This window comes from Protomyctophum parallelum (genome assembly GCF_964188405.1).
Source record: "Protomyctophum parallelum genome assembly, chromosome: 3".
In the NCBI taxonomy this organism is placed as follows: domain Eukaryota; kingdom Metazoa; phylum Chordata; class Actinopteri; order Myctophiformes; family Myctophidae; genus Protomyctophum; species Protomyctophum parallelum.
Window position 1 is genome coordinate 30528769 of NC_139698.1, and position 22202 is coordinate 30550970.

Sequence of the window (22202 nt, forward strand, 5' to 3'; positions counted from 1 at the left end):
GGTCCACAGAGTTCCATAGCCTGGGGGTGAAACAGAACTAGCAAGGCTCCATCACCTTTAGTTTTGTGGGTGGAATGACCAGCAGGACTTGGGATGAGGATCTCAGAGACCTAAATCTAGGAACATATGGGTGGAATAAGTCACAAATCTATGGGGGTGCCTGGCCATACTATTAAAAAGTATTTTTTTTCTGGTGGAAACAAAATCCCCTTTTGGCCAAAAAGTACCGTTTATGTGGTGGGGGGCTCAGAGTGCTTCCACTAAGGAAAGTAGGCTTTCTCATGACATGACTTTGTTTTGGTTAGTAGCAAAATCTTAACGCTAAAGACGAGAGGCTGGTCTGCATTCATGCGACCCCCGGAAGTCGAGAGTAACATAGCTCTAAATGCAACGCATTAAAGCAGGGGTGACGATGGCGAGGGCCAATACATTGCCACACTCACTCCAGAGGGCCACCGTGCATATTACTGTCGTAGCAAAAATAGACTATCTACAAGCACAAAACACATTGCGACACATTTTTACTTTTTTGAGCTTGTAGATCAGCTCTTTTTTGCTATATTTGAATAGAAAACCTTTAATTGGTATCCTGAAAAGTAACCTTTTTATTGAATTTAAAATGCATTTAGTTAGTTATGTTAACTTTATGAACTGTTAACATTGGACACAAAAAGACAAACATTTTAATACTAGTCATGAAGCACTAGTCATTTAATACTAGTCATGAAGTAGCCTAATTAAAGTGGGTTAGAATTGTAAAAGCTGAATTGAAATCAATATATCAGTATTCTGATATTAACATGCAGGCCGCATTTAGTGAAGGTGGGGGCCGTACGCGTGTGTGTGTGTGTGTGTGTGTGTGTGTGTGTGTGTGTGTGTGTGTGTGTGTGTGTGTGTGTGTGTGTGTGTGTGTGTGACCAAACACAAACACACAACTTACAAACATCAAAAAACAGAAAAAACTTGTTTCTCTACTCAATTTCTATAAGATCCCCTGATTTGAGTTTAGTTGTTTAGTATACCGTTTTAACCAACATTAAATCAACCAGCAATATAATAAAACACTATTAGTTTAACATTGATGTTTTTCTCATCAAGTCAAGTCAGTCTAACAAAAAGGTTACTGATGGACCAGAGAGAGTGAACAAACACAGAGAGACAGAGAGGCATTCTATCAGCCTTTTGTTCATTCTCACAAACAACACAAATTTCATTCAAATATGAATAAATGATCTCGTTTTAAAAACGCCATTGACAATGAAGGGAAAGTTTACGTCACCTTGTCCCATAACACAAACATTAAATCCCATTAACAATAAAGAGAAATTAATGTTTGTTTTGACACCATTTGTTTTACATCATCATTACATTACATCACCTAATCACCTCCTCAATGTTGTAAGATGATAAGAGCGCCCCTCACTTCACACGGGTGAAGGTTAATTGGGCTGTTTTTGTGAGCTTGTAGATATTTTCTCCTCATTTCTGGGCCCCTACATATGTTTGATAATTTGATTTATTGATGTATGGATACATTAACACTAGATTTTATTTTACTGTGAACTTGTGGATTCAACAAGATGCTTTTTTGATTCATTTAATTTAAATAAAAAAGATATTGAGCTACAGAGATTGTTTTCCTTCTAGTTCTATGAGCCACTTTATATGTCCCATTGTGGTTTTGATTATGAAACAATTAATCCCATCCACATGGTGGAGCTGTGGAGCTGAATATCTTGAGTGAGTGAAGTGAAACAAATTCAAACTAAAAAGTTCTGAAACTTGGTGTTTTGTATGTCTGTGTCACTTCACATTGGCAACCTGTTCATATTTAGGGCATCTCAGGCACTTATTCTAGTCCTAGGAGTTCACACATTAAATGTTATACCATATCTCTTAACCACAAATGAATCTGGCCGTGTATGGTTGAAAAGGCCTCTTGTCAAGTTGTTCAAAAAAGACCCCATTGACATAACATTGATGATGGCCTTTGACCTTTACTGAGCCCTTACTTTTAAACCACACACACACACACACACACGCACGCACGCACGCACGCACGCACGCACGCGCGCGCGCGCACGCACGCACGCACGCACGCACGCACGCACGCACGCACGCACGCACGCACGCACGCACACACACACACACACACACACACACACACACACACACACACACACACACACACACACGCACACACACACACACGCACACACATCACTTGCTGCAGGGGCCCACCTCTCAATCAGCCCCATGTGACAAACTCATGGGACTGCACAGCCACAGTAGTAGAGTCACAGACTACGGTTCTGTGACCATCCTCTGGCAAGGATGTTTTGATGTTTGTTTTGACCTCTATGGACCCTTTATAAAAGATTTAGCCCCCAGGACCCTCGCTAAAATCCTGGCATTTTTTGCTAGAGAGCCAAATTCAAAATGAACTTTTGATCTAGATGACCTAGAATCATGTATGAAGACACTTTTCCATATAAGTCAACCATGGGGATTCCAAATCTGACACAATTTTAATTATAAGGCTCCGGAATTCAAGATGAAAACATTACTTTTGAATAGGAAAGCAATCTATTTGGGGGTTGTAATTTTTACAGACACAAAACACATGTGTACAGATACCAGTATGGCCCTCTGGACTGAAATGTTGCCCACCGTGTTTCTTTTGATGGCATAAAATGCCCTTCTTACCACTGACTTAAAGCGAGCGAAAGGCTGCAATTAAGTTATAGTGGCGACTCAAGTAAATGCACTTGGTTACTGGATACTGGTATGGTATGGTATGCAGGATGTGTTGGATCAGATATAGGCTACTTGGGCAAAATACATTGAAAATGTATTAATATACTGGGTCAAAAAATTTATCTAAATACAAAATACATTTCAAATACATGTATTTCAAATACTGCCCATATCTGGCTACTATACATACCTGGGTGGGTTGGATTAGCTGGGAATGGGAGGAAATCATCTGTAGCCTATGGTCATTGTGGATGGTATCTTTTCTCCATTATTCTACTCTGTGTTATTTTTGTTATATATATATTTTTTTTTACATGAATGCTCTACTTCGTCACATACTACACTACTACAGTAACTGTATCCTGAATACAAAAGTAGCAAGAATAGCCAATCTATAAACTCACACTGCTGCATTGTGAGCTTATGTATAGGCCTATTCTTTTTTTATTTGAATCCTGAACATAATATGAGGGTTCCACCCTACAGTTTTTTCACCCTGGCCTACAGCAATGCTTCTGGTCAGACTGGTTTGATCGGCTACTTTCCACCACTGGTGTATAGTTCTGGTTCAAGTTAAACATTTCAAATCCACCTGCTTGAAAGGGGGTCAGCAGCAATGCATACAGTGTGCGCGCGCGCACGCGTGTGTGTGCATGGGGGCGTGGCCTAACCTCTTTACAAACGTCAAATTCAGCTCCCGTTCTTCAGCAGCAGCATCGACAGTTCGACTTCAACACACTAACCTGCAGCAACATGGGTAAGAACTAAGAACACAACTCACTATACAGCCATATGTTTGTTCATCCTATATGACTGCATAGGTCGACTTACCAAACATCATTTATAAAAGGGAAAGAAAGCAGGGTAAGAACTAAGAACACAACTCACTATACAGCCATATTATGTTTGTTCATCCTATGTGACTGCATAGGTCGACTTACTAAACATCATTTATAAAAGGGAAAGAAAGCAGTTCATGGCTGATCTTGCAGTTGCAATCATGGCTGAAGTTATCTTAAGCAGTATGATAGCGCGGCGGTAGACTATTAATCATAAAAAAGAGGACAAGATCATAATTACTTGCTGTAAACGGTAAAGCTTTCCTACATTGATGTATCGATATATTTTATTTACCACCTTCATGCTTCATCCTATCTTTCTGCATGACATTTGCTGAAATTTGTGTGCAACTTACTTTTCAAGCGTCTCCAAAACTGGCTAGTTTCACGTGTGCGAGAAAGTGTTTGACTTGAAGGCTGTATTTTATTGACACGGCATTTGGCCCATTGGCTACTTCGCACATTTTTATTAGTACAAAGGTTTACATTGTAACCTATTAGCTCCAGCTGAAACCCTTGTGGTCTTATAGCTGGTGTTGAGATTGTAGGCTATTACACTCTGATATTTGTTGATCAGTAAATCTGAATGTGTATAGACTCAATAAAGCACTTCCACTTTATGCTGCCTGCAGTGCTGCCTCAAGTAGGCTGCAACAGAAAAAGTTGGGTTAAAAAGTAAAGTATCCTGCCAAGAGGTTATATAACTACTCCCCTGACACACTGTGTGTGTGTGTGTGTGTGTGTGTGTGTGTGTGTGTTTATCTTGGTGTCCACTCCTGACCTCAGATGCTCCTCTGTGAGACTTTTAGCAGCAACTTAATCTCCACTGTTGAATTATTGTTCTATTTCCCAGTTTCCCACTGAAAATATATTAATTCAGTTCAAGTCCTGAACAGTCTCTATCAGACAGCTGTTGTGAAGTTTCAAATGAGTGTGTGCATTGTTGTTGGCTTGCCTTGTAGTTAAACTTCTATGTATTTGATGTATTACCATGTGTTCTTGCTTACTGTAAATCGCTCTGAATTAAGAGCGTCTGCTAAATGCCTACATTGTAAATTGTAACATGTTTTTGCAGGGTGTATGCCTCTCTCTCTCTCCTGAATTGCCATGTTTATTTAGAATATCTGTTATAGACGTTGTCATCTTAATATATGTTCATTAAATGTAGGCTTATCCAAATAACAGCCATTGTTGTTGTAAAGCCAAGTTAAGCCAACCCCCCAAACCATCTCTGTGGAGGAACAGAATCAACAGATGTGTATCCCATCACGTTTGTAGTACTATTGTCTTGCAATCATTAATGTCCCTCCCTATCAACTGTGCCACAGGTCACTCAGAGGGAAATTACACAATAATATTAATAGTCCGCAGCCTGTATTAGAAGTTTATTTTTTACTTTCTAGATAGTTTTTCCAAAATACTGTAGCTTTTTATAAAATACATTACGTTAATGTATAGCAAGTGTATGGTAAACTGGAATATTGTATTGCAATAACATAAATCGTTTTGACCATGCATTTAACCAGATATTGGCCAAAGTTTTCAAAGTTGTACATCTCTAATTCTACCAAAATGTAAAGGATCTTTCAAATGTATGACCTGTCGTGTACAGTTCGCAATGCAGCAACTGTACAGATGAAGCTGCAAAAGGAATGGTTGGTTAATCAGTGCATAGGATGGTTACAGTTAGGTGGGGGAATGCAAGTAGTGAGTAAATACACAAATAGACTCATCATTCCTTCTTGCCTTTTTTTTTTCGGGGTGCACACTGCGCATGCTTTACCGACACCATAAGACAGACAGCCACCCCGGGCCACCTCTTTCTTTTCTGTGAGGTTGGGACAACAACTAGAAAGTCAGCAGCATGCAGAGTTGAGTTCCATCATCTTCATTCTTCCGCCTATTGTAGAACCATGGTTCCCTTCCAGTCCAGATGTAAACATCTGTGCAAGAGTTGGAGAGAGAGAGACGGGGTTTAGATCAGAGGCAGGCTATAGAGGGAGGCAAGATGGTATAGAGAATGAGAGGCAAGACAGGAGAGAGAGAGAGAGACAGGACAGAGAGGAAAAAGTGAAATTTGCACCCAGATATCTATGAGGATGGTCTCCTGTTCAGAACACAGAGTTGCACAACAATGAAGCCGTCATTTAGAGTTAAGTGTTGTTTTTACAACCTGCTTATCTCTTCCTCCACAGCGAGTTGTTCTGGCTGCGGGCCCGGGTACAAGACCCCTCTGGATGCCATGAAGGGTGAGAGACTGTATTATTTCGTGTCCTTGTTGGCTTATGGCGGACATTTTTGACCAAATTGAGCAGACAATTGGCAAAGTAACAAAAACCTACTTTCTGAACTTGACGGCCCATACATCCAAACAGAAAAGTCTTATTTGAGTGCATTGAACGGCGTTAAACTCACTTTGCTAGTAGATTTGCCACTCACTTTAAGCATGCGCATTACACAACACAATGTACTGACTGACCATAACAGGTCTGTAACTCTACACTCCCAGAGTTAATGGGTCTTTGCAAATAAAACTATACTCATAATGTGTCGTAAATACGTGTCATATTCTGAAGAAAACATTGAGACTTGACATTCAGTAATTGGTCTTGTGATCAAAATCCGAATATAATAATGGTGTAAAATAGAAAATCTAGACTTTGCCACAAATACAATTGTCAGCGCACGGACATTTTGATGACCCCTGCTCATGTTGTTATAGGTGAACATGTTCCCAATTCTTCTATACTTTGGCTATTCTAGCTGTCAACATAGTTTCACAACCCATCCTGTTTCCTCTGTAAACAAAAGATCATCATAGATGAAAATAGCAGATCCGCAAGCTGCTATTTTCGTGTGTGCGGAATGTTCAACCCCAGAATAGGGATATGCTGGGGTTCATGTGGTTAAAATACGAACACTTTTGTGTTGCAGGTCCTCGTGAAGAGATTGTCTACCTGCCATGTATTTACCGCAACACGGACATCCAGAAACCTGACTACCTGGCTACTGTGGATGTGGACCCCAAGTCTCCTACGTTCTGCCAGGTACTACAACAATTCTACTACTGCTGGGTACTACTGTAGTAGTACTCAAATACTATAGGCCTGGAGTCCCGTGCCAAGCTTTCTCTACTGATAACATTTCAACGAATGGCAGATGCAGACTCACAGCAAACAGTCTTCAGAAACTGGCACTCACAAAAGCAATTTTATTTACTGCATCAGCTGTGTGACAGGCAAAAGTATGCGTTTCGGTTCCTCAGTCAGTCCTACATCAGCATTTGAAAAAGAGAAAAGCAAGCACTCATCAGTTGAATGGTTCACAATTCAAGTTTTTTAGATGCACGGCTCTGGCAGAAACAGTATGTTTGAAAAGATCACCAGCACTCACTTGGGCCTTCTTAGAATGTCTTATTTATCATGTAGCCCCAGCATAAGATGATTCACAGAAGTTTGGGCCAACGTCTTCACGCTTAGGAAGGTGTTTACCTGATGACCCGTAAACACTGATAAAGGCCTGAGGAGCCGAAACGCATCTGTTTGTTACACTGCTTCTGCGGTAAATGACAATACCAAAAAATTGGCTTTTGTGAGTGTGGACCGTTTCTAGACTACTGTAGTACTAACATGGATATTGGGTCTGACAGGAAAACCTTCCTCTTGTCCAGTTATTATACTGTAGATATTAAGTAGGGTTATTATTCTTACCTAAAACTAAAACCACACCAAACTTGGTCGGGTCGGGACGAGATGGCTTTTAAGGTCAACCACACCAATGCGAGTTGCATTTGTGTGGTTGACCTTAAAACGGTTTTGAGTCCCTACCGGTGTGTCTTGGGGAAATTTGTATTTATGTAGTTAGCTGATAGTAAAAATTAACAATGCACTGACATTACATTCACTCACTCATTCACACAGACACACAATCACCACTCATAACAAAATAAACCATTCAAGGTTGGGCATTTTGGGTTCAGTGTCTTGCTCAAGGACAGTAAACCAGGGGCACCCAGGGATCGAATGGGGAACCATCTGATTCCCGAGTGGCTTCTCTACCTCCTGGCCTCTGATCTCAGGGTAAACTTTAAGTTTTTTGTTAAAGTTTTAAAGACACTGAAACCATCATCACACCCAACTGACCCAGGCTGTGTTCATCGCAAGAAAGAAACACAGAGACCTAAACTTAGGCCAAGAATGAATTCCATTCCCAGTGGGGGTCCTGAGAGTCAGCTGCAGGATATTGACCATATAGGGGAGAAGAAATGTTATTGGCTTGACACTTGTTGCACAATCTGAAACATCTGCAACACATTCTCTGTCTTGGGCTATATGGCTAGTTTGGCTACTGAGATGATCAACACACTAGAATGGAGAAATAAATACTCTGAATGCCCCCTGGGCTGTGTACACAAGCATGTCCACTAGAGCCTGACAGATGTATCGGGGTATATTTGGAACCCTGGTTGTAGACCCAATGTTGAGAAACAAATTAATAACTTGTACATACATATAGAGCAGAGACCTAACATTGACCTAACACTGGACCGAAACATCAGGCAGAATCAGGCTCTAGGGTGGTTGGCGATCTTCCTCGATTGTGTCAGGGGAAAAGAGAGACGGAGACAGAGAGGACAGACAAATATGGAGAGAGATAGAGAGATACAAGTAATTTCAATCAAGCAACTGGTGGATTAATAGTCAGTTACACATGGTATGACCTTTGACCCCTCTAGGTGATCCACAGGCTGCCCATGCCCAACCTGAACGATGAGCTCCATCACTCAGGATGGAACGCGTGCAGCAGTTGCTTTGGCGACAGCTCCAGGCGACGCAACCGTCTAATCCTCCCGTCGCTCATCTCCTCGCGTGTCTATGTGGTGGACGTGGGGACAGAGCCCCGTGCACCCCGCATACACAAGGTGAGAGGTCGACACATCATCTAGCAGTCTGGTTTTCAAACTTTATTTTGGTACTTTCAACCTGACTTTTATATTTTGGGTATGACGGTAAAGAGTTTTCTAACAGGTTGTTTCTAACGGCTTGTTTTCTTTTTAGGTTTTTTTTTTAGGTTTTCCTAAAATGGCATGCCCAAAATACTGTAACCATGTTACAGTGTTTTTATTATTATTTTGTTCGCTTTTGACTGGCTTTAATATTCAAAACTCATTCAAACCAGGTTAAAAAATGTGAGCTGATGTCATAGACTGACCACACAAAAGACCACCAACTTGAATCCTTTTGGGGGGGAAGTTTGCCAAAAATGGCAGATCTACAAGCTCAGCAGCTTGTAGATAGAGCTGCTACTTTTGGCAAAGAGCCTACCAAGTACAGTTGCAACTCCTGTCTATTTGACTAAGTAGGCTATAGAGAGGGTGGTCAAGAATCATTAATAGGAGTGTTTACATGTAGTTTAAGGGAGCATTAAACTACATGTAGTTGAACTAAATTACATAGTTTTAACTACATTTTGCTGACATGACAAGCCTACGCTGCCTCTGATTGTCATGCCCTGGTATGCATTAAATACCGTAAGTATTTCCCTCCCTCTCAGCTGTCTTACTCTTAGGGCCGATTCATACTCCTATTTTAGCACAGAATAAAAGTCGGTTCGGCTTTGTAGAGCCTACAATGTGACGTCATTTGAGGTTCAGGGGGGTGGATACCATCCTAAAGTCGGCTCTTCGGTGCTACTGAAAATCATTTCGTCACTACAGCGCCGAAACAGCTGTAAAATAGGAGTATGAATCGGCCCTTAGCGTAGTAAATATCAAACTTGTGCGTCTGTGTTTTTATAACTAGAAGAAGGTAAGATGACAAAAGGTCATCTATGGTCAAAATTTCATAAGTAAAATAGATAAGTGAGGTGATGGTTTCTGAACTGTCATCGCCGTAGGTTACACAACCTATGTGTCAATCATTACAAATAAAACACATGGGACTGTTGGTGAGAGGGCATGAGAGAGTGAGTGGGGGACAGGTTAAACCTCCTTGGGGACAGCGATGTCATCAGTTTGCGACAACAGAGGAAGATTATAATGAAATCCTGAGCAGCAGGACAACTTCCTTCTTCCTCTTCTTCGCTTTGAAACTCCACACAGATGCAATTCATCTGTCTATTCAACACTGTCATCATGAGTTGACAATTCATTCTTGTTTTCAATTGGAAATGGAATAACTGCTAACTGTTGCTTTTTAATGTTGGGAATTGATAACTGCTTGGAGCTGTAATGCTTAAGTGTATTCTAATCAGAGACGGAGATCATATCATAAGGGCTTTTTTTTTTTTTTTTTTTTTTTTTTTAAGATATTTTTTTGCGGCTTACGCCTTTTATTGATTTTTTAAGGGACAGATAGTAGGCTGACAGGAAACGGGAGAGAGATGGGGGGATGACATGCGGTAAAGGCCGTGTCGGGTTCGGGAGTCGAACCCGCGGCACACCGCGACTGGATCACCAGTCCGGTGCCCAGACCGTTACGCTACGGCCTGGGCCTCATAAGGGCTTTTTAACACTTGAGCTAACCCAAACATTAGCTTACAGAATGCCCAGGGGTTGCAGTTTAGGTAAACTCAGTGTTAAAGATTCACAGTTGACTTAAGAAGCAGAGGCCAGAGTTAATGTCTTGTAGAACACTGGTTGGTTCCCTTTACTTTTTGTTTCCTACATTTAGTTTTTAATTATTTCAAAACATTAAAAAAAAAACATTCACAAAAAAAGCAAAAGTGTGAATTAAAAACAAAATGCAAAGATCTTTGTCTTCACCAGCCGAAGGCATGGGGAGAGTATGTTTTGCACTCCATCCGTGTGTGTCCATCCGTCCGTCTGTGTACAGCTAATCTTCAGCACTGGTTGATGCCAAACGGCACACACAAACTCCCTGGATGCCAACGATGAACCTCTGCCCCGATGTTTGGCCTGTTATAGCTCCACCATGAGGCAGATTTTTTGCTAAACACATTTCCATACATCACACAAATCAGTATACACTATCTCTATACTCATGTGATCAACATGGACCTGTCTGCTTCCCCATATTCCATCCCCATTGTCTAAGATTGCCTTCCAAAGTTTGCCGGATTGGTCTGTTTTGAAGAGTGCAATTTGAGGAATATTTTGCATGCACATTCCCACTAGACCGAGGAAGAAATGCCTGTAAAACGTTGTATGCACACTCCCTAGAGGCCAAGGAAAAACCTTTGACCTGTATTTCTCACATCTGCTCTTTATAGCGGCACCAGGAGGCAGACTTACTGTATGTTGAACTTCTTTTTTTATATTACTCCTTCAGATTTGATCCAAATCTTACACAAATCGGTACACATGATCTCTATAGTCGCGTGATCAAGACGGGTCTGTTTGGAAGCCAATCACGATGGAATATGGGAGTGGTTTTGTACAAAATGCCGCAAATCATTAACACGGCGTCCAATTGCGGTGAAACTGTACACGTATATTCCTGCTGAGGAAGAAATGGTACTTGACATTTTTCCAAAAACACTTCTATCCTGGTGGAGAGTTGGAGACCTGTGCCCTGGGGGGCACTTTTATATATATTGTGATCTTGTAGATCTGCTATTTTCACACTGTTCTATACTATAGAACTATAGTAGATCTGATCCCTTTGTATTTAACCAGTTTACTGTTGTTGCGTGCAAACAAGTTTGTGTGGGGAACAGAAGACCACATGCCTCCAGGTGTTTGATCTCTTGAGTTGTGCTCTTGTGTAGATCGTGGAGCCCACTGAGCTGTACTGGAAATGTGGTCTGGCTAACCCACACACCTCACACTGCCTTGGTTCCGGTGAAATCATGATCAGCTGCATGGGAGACCCTTCTGGCAATGGCAAGGGTAAGCAGGGGCGCACTGAAACTGTACACGTATATTCCTGCTTGGTTGCATGACGGCGTTGCTCACCGAAAATAGCTCACAAGTTCACAATGCATTGCGGATGCAGTGCGTTGTGATCTTGTAGGTCGATTGTTTTCGTTGCACACGTAGCATAACTTGGGCATTAGCAAACCTATTGTGGCCGAGAAAGCATCTGTCATTTTAGATTTTTGCTTTGACTATTCAAAATATACAAGCTCGCAACCCGTCACTTTGTGCTGCACTGCATCTGCTATTTTTTAACATTTTTTAAAAACTTTGAAACTGAACTACTGATTTAGAAGGCATTTTTAGAATCGGCCTCAAGTCTTAATGGGTTAACGGGTGAATCCAATATCGTTTTTTTTTTTTAAGATATTTTTTTGCGGCTTACGCCTTTTATTGATTTCTTTTTTAAGGGACAGATAGTAGGCTGACAGGAAACGGGAGAGAGATGGGGGGATGACATGCGGTAAAGGCCGTGTCGGGTTCGGGAGTCGAACCCGCGGCACACCGCGACTGGATCACCAGTCCGGTGCCCAGACCGTTACGCTACGGCCTGGGCCTCCAATATCGTTTTTGACCTCCAGGTGGTTTCGTGCTGTTGGATGGTGAGACGTTTGAGGTGGTCGGGAACTGGGAGCACGAAGGGGACACGGCGCCGTTCGGTTACGACTTCTGGTACCAGCCTCGTCACAACGTAATGATAAGTACCGAGTGGGGCGCCCCCAAATCCCTGGCCGGCGGCTTCGACCCTCAACACGTGAAAGATGGTACGTTGCGGGTTCTGCTTAGGCCAGATGCATGTTTCTTTGTTCACGTTCTCAGCATCCACATTTTCTGTTGCCCAGCATCACCTACTTATCCTACTATATAGTATATACTGTAAAAATATTATTCAACCTGTTCTGCTGTATTGTTCTCCATGTTTCTTTCAATATATTGACCATGTCTAACAAATACAAACTTTTCAGTATTGCCTCCCAAGAACGATAAAGCCATCACATGTTTAGCACTCACAATAGAAAATGACACTGATCATCCCCTCAATCGTCACTTTGCACTCATGCCGTCCAGACAAAGAAACAGAACTTTGAAATCGCAAACGTTTATTTGAGTAGGAGTTTTAGCCATTGCTAAGCCATTGATAAGTGTACTGTAATTCTCCAGGTAAGTATGGCAGTGCGGTGCATGTGTGGGACTGGCAGACCCACGAGCGCATCCAGACTGTGGAGCTGGGAGAGATGGGCAGGATTCCTCTGGAGTGTCGCTTCCTCCACGAGCCCTCTGCTGCTGAAGGCTACGTGGGCTGTGCACTGCCTGGAGCCATCTTCCACTTCTACAAGAAAACGGTACTGTCCAGTCGTGGGAAAAATACTCAGTTGTTTTACTTGAATATAAAAGTATCAATACTGCAATGTAGAACTCCTCCGTTACAAGTAAAAGTCCGGAATTCAAATTGTCACATCACGGGTCTAAATACGTTTTTTTTCGTGAGGAGAGCCGTAGGGTAGTGCAGGAGAGGTAAGGGGAAAAGAACACAGCATACAAACGGGTAAAATAATCAAAGATAGAGATATATATATATATATATATATATATATATATATATATATATATATATATATATATATATATATATACAGATAGCATGTATAGTAGTAGTTATGTATGTTATGTGCGTATGTAATAGTTGTACTACCTGACAGGAGAGCTTAAAGTGTGTGTTTATTGTACTACCAGACAGGAGAGTGGGCTGCAGATAAAGTCATTGAGGTCCCCATGAAGAAGGTGGAGGGCTGGATGCTTCCTGAGATGCCCGGTACTGTATTATCATCTTCTATTGCTATTAGAAATATTATTCCAACTTCAAACAAACTTCATGTACTGTAAACGAAACACGCAAGGAATTCCCATACACCACACTTGTGTTCTATTCCTTCACTGGCTTTGTCTTGTTTGTTTGGGGGTGGCAGGCAGGCACGTGACGGTGATTTCTGTCACTGAACGATAGTGACAATATGTGTCCACAAGGTGTGAAAACAGATGAACACTGGTAGCTTGCCAAAAAAACGCTTCCAATAGAGGGTAGAGGCATGCATAAAGGGAGTGGCAAAGTGAGTTTAACGTTGTTTGATGCAATCAAATGGGTTTCTGTTTGTTTGTATGTGCTGTCAAGGCCAGAAAGTAGTTTTTGCCACTCTGTAGGCGTTCCTGAATAACATCCGGCCGGGTATGATAATGATATCACGTCCATAACCTCTCAACTGATTTGAATTGAAAATATTCCACATCTTAGCAAGCAGATAAAAACACGTTCAGCAACTAGTTGCATTGCAGGGATTCCAGAAACTTCTAATTCCTATTGTAAACGTTTAATTGGTTAAACGGTTTGTTCAGCAGCGGAGGGGTGTTATGTCCTTTCAGTGAATTTCCTCACTGTCTAGTCAAAAGAAGAAGCAGCTGGTGTAAAAAACTATGAAGTTCTACAAGCTTCTGAGCTTGTATCGGCTTGTATCTACACCCTTCTCAAGACCAACCAGTAGGGGTCAGCAGTGACATGGGCATATGCAAGGATGGGGGCACCTTTGCTAAACCCCACCCCAAAAGCGAGTCCAATCCAAATAGTTTAGCAACCGTTGCTAATGCTGGGCAAGATTTCGTCACCGGCTCATAGCTCTGTCAGTGTTATTTTGCATGGCTGTGTTGTTGAACACATACACAGCTTAACGTTGGGAAAGTTACACGACTGAGCCACCCAGGTGATGCCAATAATAACAATCACTGTAGTCTTACTATGCATTTCATGAAAACTCCCGTCGGACAGTCGTTGATTGAGTTGGTTATACTGTTTCTCCCTCTAACATTTCCTAGTATTTCTAGTTTATTGAAATAATGTCATGCTCATTTTTCCAGTGCATAGCTTACTGCAGGCCCTGTTGACTATATTTAGAAGACATTTTGAAGCTCTTGCTACTGAAATGATCAATTCTTTATATGGAGAAATCCCATCAATGGGTGAGAATGGTGGGGCTTAATGAAAAGGTACTGTGTTTTACTGGAGTATGTATTTTATTTACAATTTTACTGAGTCATATTTTCATTTTTATTGACATAAATATGTATTGTTTCACTGTTTTCTTGACAGGTCTAATCACAGACATCCTGATCTCTCTTGACGACCGTTTCCTGTACTTCAGTAATTGGCTGCATGGCGACATCAGACAGTATGACATCAGCAACAGAAAGGCACCGCGATTGGTCGGCCAGGTCGGAGTCTATCCAATAAAATAAAAGATACTGAATTTCTGTTTCATATCAATTTAGATTGGGTTTAGTAATATTTTTGCAACTTGTGAATATAATGTAATCTAGAAAAAAATCGCAAAAGCGTTTGTGCCCCTCCCATCTGAGCATGCATTTTCACATCATGTTATTTTAATGATCAATGAATCGATTGCTTGGATCCATATACTTCCAGTTCCTGTTTATCACAAAAAAAGAACATGACAAAATGTTTTCTTTTGTCGTTTGTACATTGTTATAGTTATCGATACAATCTCAGTATCTTTCCAATTTGGAGGCCCACGGGGGCCCATCAGTGGGCCCCAGCCCACAGGTTGAGAATCGCTGCATTTAATACATTTGAATATTGTAGTAGTAGTTGGTTAATGTGAATATTATGCTATGTTTCAGATATTTCTAGGAGGTAGCATGATTAATGATGGCCCTGTCAAAGTCATGGATGATCCAGAGGACCAGGCCCAGCCCCCTCCACGCATTATCCAGGTACATCTTCAACCTCACTAATCAACCTTGTAATGTAGACCATCTGTGTATGCAGAATGTTCACTCCCAGCATACGGTAGGGATGCTGTGGTTCCAGCAGTCCTTATGCGGATCACAGAGACATTTGAATGACAGAAATCAGTTCAGAGTTAAATCTGCACTATGTAACTTTCTTCTTCTACCCTGGAGTTTCCTGCACAATTGTTGACATTTTTACCATTATATTAAGCTATGCCTGCTTGCTCAGGGAATAAATAGAATATTTGACCTGCCCTGCCCATGAACTTCTTTGTATCACAACACACTATGGAACAGTTCAGCCCAATCTGACCACCTGGAATGTGGTCGTCCATCACACACACACACACACACACACACACACACACACACACACGTGCATGCTCGCACACACTTAACTTTATATTGTCTCTGTCCGGTGGAAACCTCATATGGCAAATCGTATGGCAAAAATAGCAGATTTACACGCTAAAAATGTGTTGCTTCACGCCATGTTACAAGCTTGTAGATCTGCTACTTTTGTGTGAAGCTGTAGGGCGTTAATTTACCAAAAAACACAGAGTATGGGGATAAGAGATTCCTACACGACAATGATAATACAGTATATTTGATATACCGGTATAGTACCTATTGTATACATACTAGTGTTTATGTAATGTAAATATTTCACATGGTTCATTTATCACGCTCTGTCAAGAGAATGTCCCTGTTTTTCAACTTGGTGAAGGTCAGATCTTATCGAAGGTCGTATTGACTATCAGTTATCAGTGTGTTTATCAGCTGATTATACTGCAGGTAAAGGAAAGCCACACACCAACACCTTTACTCTGTCTGTCTGGTTCTTCTGGAAAAATGTCCAAAACTGTTCCTGAACTTTTTTCAGGATTCAAATTCAAAGTGTACCAAAAGTAACAGATCTACAAGCTCAAAATGCGTCGCTTCGCGCCGTGATCCGAGCTTATATAGATCTGCTACTTTAGATGTTTTAGTGTGTGACAGTGTAGTATGATCAAGCAGTAGGGCATTAAGAATAAGAAAATAACAATATTGCCTGCATTGGAATTACAATGAAAAATCACACCTGTGTGAACCCCTCTCTCTCGCTCTCTCTCTCTCGCTCTCGCTCGCAGGCACAGCATACTCCTCTCTCTGTTTCTGTCGCCCCTACTGGTATTAATAAGTCACATACTCGTGTTGTTCCAATTTCACGCATGCACACACCACTCGTGCTCATGACAACAGGATACAGGTACACGGACATTGCTGGTTGTAGGAGTGGTTGCACCACTCAAAAAGTGATAAACTGAAAACGTTTCAAGAAAAGCAGTGGAGAACTTAACATGGATTTAAAAGTAGTCATTGTTGGCACAAAGAGTGTGTCTGTAAGTTTGTTCCAACTATGTGACATAATAGGTAAACTATGCTTCACCGTGTTGTATTAACTATGTGACATAATGGGTAAACTATGCTTCACCGTGTTGTATTAACTATGTGACATAATGGGTAAACTATGCTTCACCGTGTTGTATTTGAACTCTATGTGACATAATAGGTAAACTATGCTTCACCGTGTTGTATTTGAACTCTATGTGACATAATGGGTAAACTATGCTTCACCGTGTTGTATTTGAACTCTATGTGACATAATAGGTAAACTATGCTTCACCGTGTTGTATTTGAACTCTATGTGACATAATAGGTAAACTATGCTTCACCGTGTTGTATTTGAACTCTTGACATAATAGGTAAACTATGCTTCACTGTGTTGTATTTGAACTCTATGTGACATAATAGGTAAACTATGCTTCACCGTGTTGTATTTGAACTAATAGGTAAACTATGCTTCACCGTGTTGTATTTGAACTCTATGTGACATAATAGGTAAACTATGCTTCACCGTGTTGTATTTGAACTCTTGACATAATAGGTAAACTATGCTTCACCGTGTTGTATTTGAACTCTATGTGACATAATAGGTAAACTATGCTTCACCGTGTTGTATTTGAACTAATAGGTAAACTATGCTTCACCGTGTTGTATTTGAACTAATAGGTAAACTATGCTTCACCGTGTTGTATTTGAACTAATAGGTAAACTATGCTTCACCGTGTTGTATTTGAACTCTATGTGACATAATAGGTAAACTATGCTTCACCGTGTTGTATTTGAACTAATAGGTAAACTATGCTTCACCGTGTTGTATTTGAACTAATAGGTAAACTATGCTTCACCGTGTTGTATTTGAACTAATAGGTAAACTATGCTTCACCGTGTTGTATTTGAACTCTATGTGACATAATAGGTAAACTATGCTTCACCGTGTTGTATTTGAACTCTATGTGACATAATAGGTAAACTATGCTTCACCGTGTTGTATTTGAACTCTATAATCTCATAATAGGTAAACTATGCTTCACCGTGTTGTATTTGAACTCTATGTGACATAATAGGTAAACTATGCTTCACCGTGTTGTATTTGAACTCTATGTGACATAATAGGTAAACTATGCTTCACCGTGTTGTATTTGAACTCTATGTGACATAATAGGTAAACTATGCTTCACCGTGTTGTATTTGAACTCTTGACATAATAGGTAAACTATGCTTCACTGTGTTGTATTTGAACTCTATGTGACATAATAGGTAAACTATGCTTCACCGTGTTGTATTTGAACTAATAGGTAAACTATGCTTCACCGTGTTGTATTTGAACTCTATGTGACATAATAGGTAAACTATGCTTCACCGTGTTGTATTTGAACTCTTGACATAATAGGTAAACTATGCTTCACCGTGTTGTATTTGAACTCTATGTGACATAATAGGTAAACTATGCTTCACCGTGTTGTATTTGAACTAATAGGTAAACTATGCTTCACCGTGTTGTATTTGAACTAATAGGTAAACTATGCTTCACCGTGTTGTATTTGAACTAATAGGTAAACTATGCTTCACCGTGTTGTATTTGAACTCTATGTGACATAATAGGTAAACTATGCTTCACCGTGTTGTATTTGAACTAATAGGTAAACTATGCTTCACCGTGTTGTATTTGAACTAATAGGTAAACTATGCTTCACCGTGTTGTATTTGAACTAATAGGTAAACTATGCTTCACCGTGTTGTATTTGAACTCTATGTGACATAATAGGTAAACTATGCTTCACCGTGTTGTATTTGAACTCTATGTGACATAATAGGTAAACTATGCTTCACCGTGTTGTATTTGAACTCTATGTGACATAATAGGTAAACTATGCTTCACCGTGTTGTATTTGAACTCTATAATCTCATAATAGGTAAACTATGCTTCACCGTGTTGTATTTGAACTCTATGTGACATAATGGGTAAACTATGCTTCACCGTGTTGTATTTGTTCACCGTGTTGTATTTGAACTCTATGTGACATCATAGGTAAACTATGCTTCACCGTGTTGTATTTGTTCACCGTGTTGTATTTGAACTCTATGTGACATCATAGGTAAACTATGCTTCACAGTGTTGTATTTGAACTCTATAATCTCATAATAGGTAAACTATGCTTCACCGTGTTGTATGTTCATGTTGTATTTGAACTCTTGGGACAGTTGGTAGACTCGAGTCGAGACTCCTCCAGGGTACATCATGTAAAATCAGGGTTGAAATAGTTCATCAAACTACCGTAATCAAATTAATTGATATTATAAAAAACGTATTTGAATATAAATCAATTTTGGGCGAACATTTGAAATGTAATTTAGTGACTGAGTGAGATTAGCCCCCTCCAGGGGGCAGCAATTCCATGAAGGTAGACTGAGATGTGATTACATTTAGAGAGTATTGACAATATGGAGAACATTTCAACGTGGTTTGGTGCATAAATATTGTCGTAATCATAATTGTACCTCAAAATTGTACACAAGCAATAGACTTACGTTGCACAATAAAATTTTCTTTTACTGTGTTTGTTTGTGTGTGTGTGTGTGTGTGTGTAGGGGAAGCGTATTCAGGGCAGTCCTCAGATGTTGCAGCTCAGTTTGGACGGGACGAGGCTGTACGTGACGACGTCTCTCTACAGCGCCTGGGACAAACAGTTCTACCCTGACATGATCAAGTAACTCACACACTTCTAATATTCTACGTGTAACATGCTGCGTGTATACTGACGCCTACAGAGTACAGACACAGCCAGTCTGCGTCCGTTTGACTGTCAGTCTAACAGAGGGACTGACTTACCATGTTACGGCACCGAAGCAATCTAAGCAGATTGGATTTGGGGTAGTTAAACTTTGATACAGATCTTATATATATCCAAATATGATCTACTTGGCTAGGGTTACAATGTTTTAAACTATAGGCCAGAACTAAAAAACATCATGCACTATGTAACAGGGCTACAATTTTAAAGCATGATTTATACTGTAACACATTTATACTCTTATGACAGAGATACTGTCTGTCTGTCGCTAATCATGCAAACCACTGGACCAATCAGAGCCAATTGTCTTGTGCACACCGCCAGTATGCCAAGGAGGTAAGAGCTTTTCTCTCTTGTCTGTCTGTCTCCAGAGAGGGCTCAGTGATGATGCAGATAGACGTAGATTCAGTTAATGGAGGTTTGAAGTGCAATGAGAACTTCTTGATCGACTTCGGTAAAGAACCAGACGGTCCGGCTTTGGCCCACGAGCTCCGTTACCCCGGAGGAGACTGCACCTCCGACATCTGGATCTGATCAGCTCTATACCACCCCCTGCTGCTGGGATCACTCAACTACAGCCCTCACTAATACTGATGCTAATTCTTCAACCATTAAATAACACTGAACTTCGCTGAATATATATATATATTTTTTTTAATATAATTTTTATCCCACGATTTTGCAACCCAGTTTTATCACCCAGTGCCAATTATCTAATGTAATCATGGGCGCTACACTTCCTCTGCCAACTTGGGGGGGCAGCGGACAGACCTCATGCCTCCTTCTATGCATGAGGAGTCCAAGCTGCTTCTTTTCACCTGACGGGGGAGTTTCCCCGGCCGGACGTAGCGCGTGGAAGGAACACGTTATTCCGACCAGTTCCTTTCCACTCCATCAGGCGCCCTTTCTGACCAGGGGGAGGTAGTTTAGAGACCAGGATTACTGCATGTTTTTGTGAGGGTACCTACCCTAGGGGACACGGGGAGAACATGCAAACTCCACACAGTAAGGCCCTTTTGCCAACCTCACTGAATATTGTTTTAGATAACGGACTCTCAATCAAGCCTATTAACGTCTATTTTTATATGAAGAATATTATATATCCTGTAATTACTGGAAATATTAGCGTATGTATGCTGTAAGTATTATGCGATACATTCCTTTCGTCAAGTTTGTTTTTGTATAGCGCATTTAAACTAAAATGGAATTCAAAGTGCACACAAACTTTCAAATCATGAGTGTTAAGACAAAGACTGGCATTATAAAAGGACAATCGGTATTATTGAAATCAATTATTTGACAAACATTGGAGCCAGTGTAAAGATCTGAGAACTGGACTGATGTGATCCACGTTATTGGCGTTAGTATGAGGACTCAAGCAGCAGCATTCTGAATAAACATACTCAAGAAACATGCATGGACACATTTTTCAAAATCCTGCTGAGACTTACAGTAAGTCCTTTAATCCTTGATTATGATCTTAAAGCTGACATGGTAGTCTTAAATGTCACTGTTGTAATTCAGGTTTGACGTCACCAATATTTGGGTTGTGATTTATTTGAGGAATTGTATTTTTATTATTTTTCAATTATGAGAGCTTGAATTCTATTCATATAATTCTGTACACATGTGCAATAAATGGTCTGCATTTCTATAACACCCCTTAGAAGTGCTTTGAATGTATGTTAGATTAACTCATTCACCATCACCATTACCTTTTCTGGATCAGGGCCCTCTTTAAAAGTGTTCGCGTCCGGGCCAAAGCATTTCATTTTACTGATCAATAAATGTATTGTGTTCCGGCTTGAATCAATATACTAAGTTCCTGTGTATCACATTGAAAACTCATCTTTCATGGTTTATTTTGTACATTTGTTTGTACATTGTTATATTAGTGTTTTTCCATTTGTTTAGGGGCACACTTGTAATAGAATCGCTGCAAACCTTTTCTGTCAAGGAGCCCCTACATTAACCACTGTCTTTGAGCGCAAGGGTTTACTGGAAATGAGGGTGGTGCTGCATGTGTGAACATTTCTTACAGGTCGCAGTTGTGCTGTAGTAGTTTGCATTATTAGATTATGAAATTACAATGCCCATTTCTTGCTAGAAATGTTAACAGTCCTGAAACTATATCCATATTATTTTAATGTCTAATTAAATGGGTTGGGAGTGAGACTGTGTTATGACACTGTACAATAGACCTAGCTACAGTAGTAAATATGAATCCCCTCTGTCCTTGTTAATTATTGTTAGCATGTTTTGAAACAATCTCTGGTGACTCAGTCGTCTCATTGGGCCTGAAAATTAATTATTTTCCAACGGTGCACCTGTTGAGCCACTATTTCATCACCACTGGAGCCACTATTTCATCACCACTAGGCCAGATGGCATCACTCACACTCACACACACTTTTGCTTGCACATGGTTTGTTTAATTTGCACGTTTACAGAGGTTGTAAAAAAAAAAAAAACACATGAATGAACACATGGATTATACTATACTCATACTGATTAGCATACATTTGGTTCGGGCCTGGTCGGGTTCGGGCAGAGTTTGAGAACTCTAATGACAATGTCATCGATCGGGCGACTCATCGGGGCAACATGTTGAGTTGAAGTGAAAGTTGATTAGAGCTTTTTCATTCATTCATTCAAAGTTGGTATGAATCCCATGAAGGTGAACTGAGGGTGAGAGCACTGACCTATACTTACTAGCACGTCTGACAGTGCGGTAGTCCGTGATGCAGGCCACCA

General features: G+C 40.6%; 1 protein-coding gene across 1 annotated transcript; it reads left to right on the forward strand.

The window, feature by feature from the left end:
* The first annotated feature begins 3452 nt into the window (after positions 1–3452).
* Positions 3453–21109, forward strand: selenbp1 (selenium binding protein 1). Its single transcript, XM_083760682.1, has 12 exons — positions 3453–3514; positions 5792–5845; positions 6531–6643; positions 8332–8517; positions 11325–11445; positions 12054–12236; positions 12634–12815; positions 13207–13285; positions 14612–14733; positions 15160–15252; positions 19246–19364; positions 19820–21109. Exons 1-12 carry the CDS (start codon positions 3511–3513, stop codon positions 19980–19982), a joined length of 1419 nt encoding a protein of 472 aa, XP_083616808.1. The 5' UTR covers positions 3453–3510; the 3' UTR covers positions 19983–21109.
* Positions 21110–22202: the final 1093 nt, after the last annotated feature.

Excerpts from the sequence above, each read along its gene's own strand:
- selenbp1 (XM_083760682.1), top strand. Across the intron at positions 8,518-11,324 it reads GTGCACCCCGCATACACAAG|ATCGTGGAGCCCACTGAGCT; the intron begins GTGAGAGGTCGA and ends GCTCTTGTGTAG. Across the intron at positions 11,446-12,053 it reads CCCTTCTGGCAATGGCAAGG|GTGGTTTCGTGCTGTTGGAT; the intron begins GTAAGCAGGGGC and ends TTTGACCTCCAG.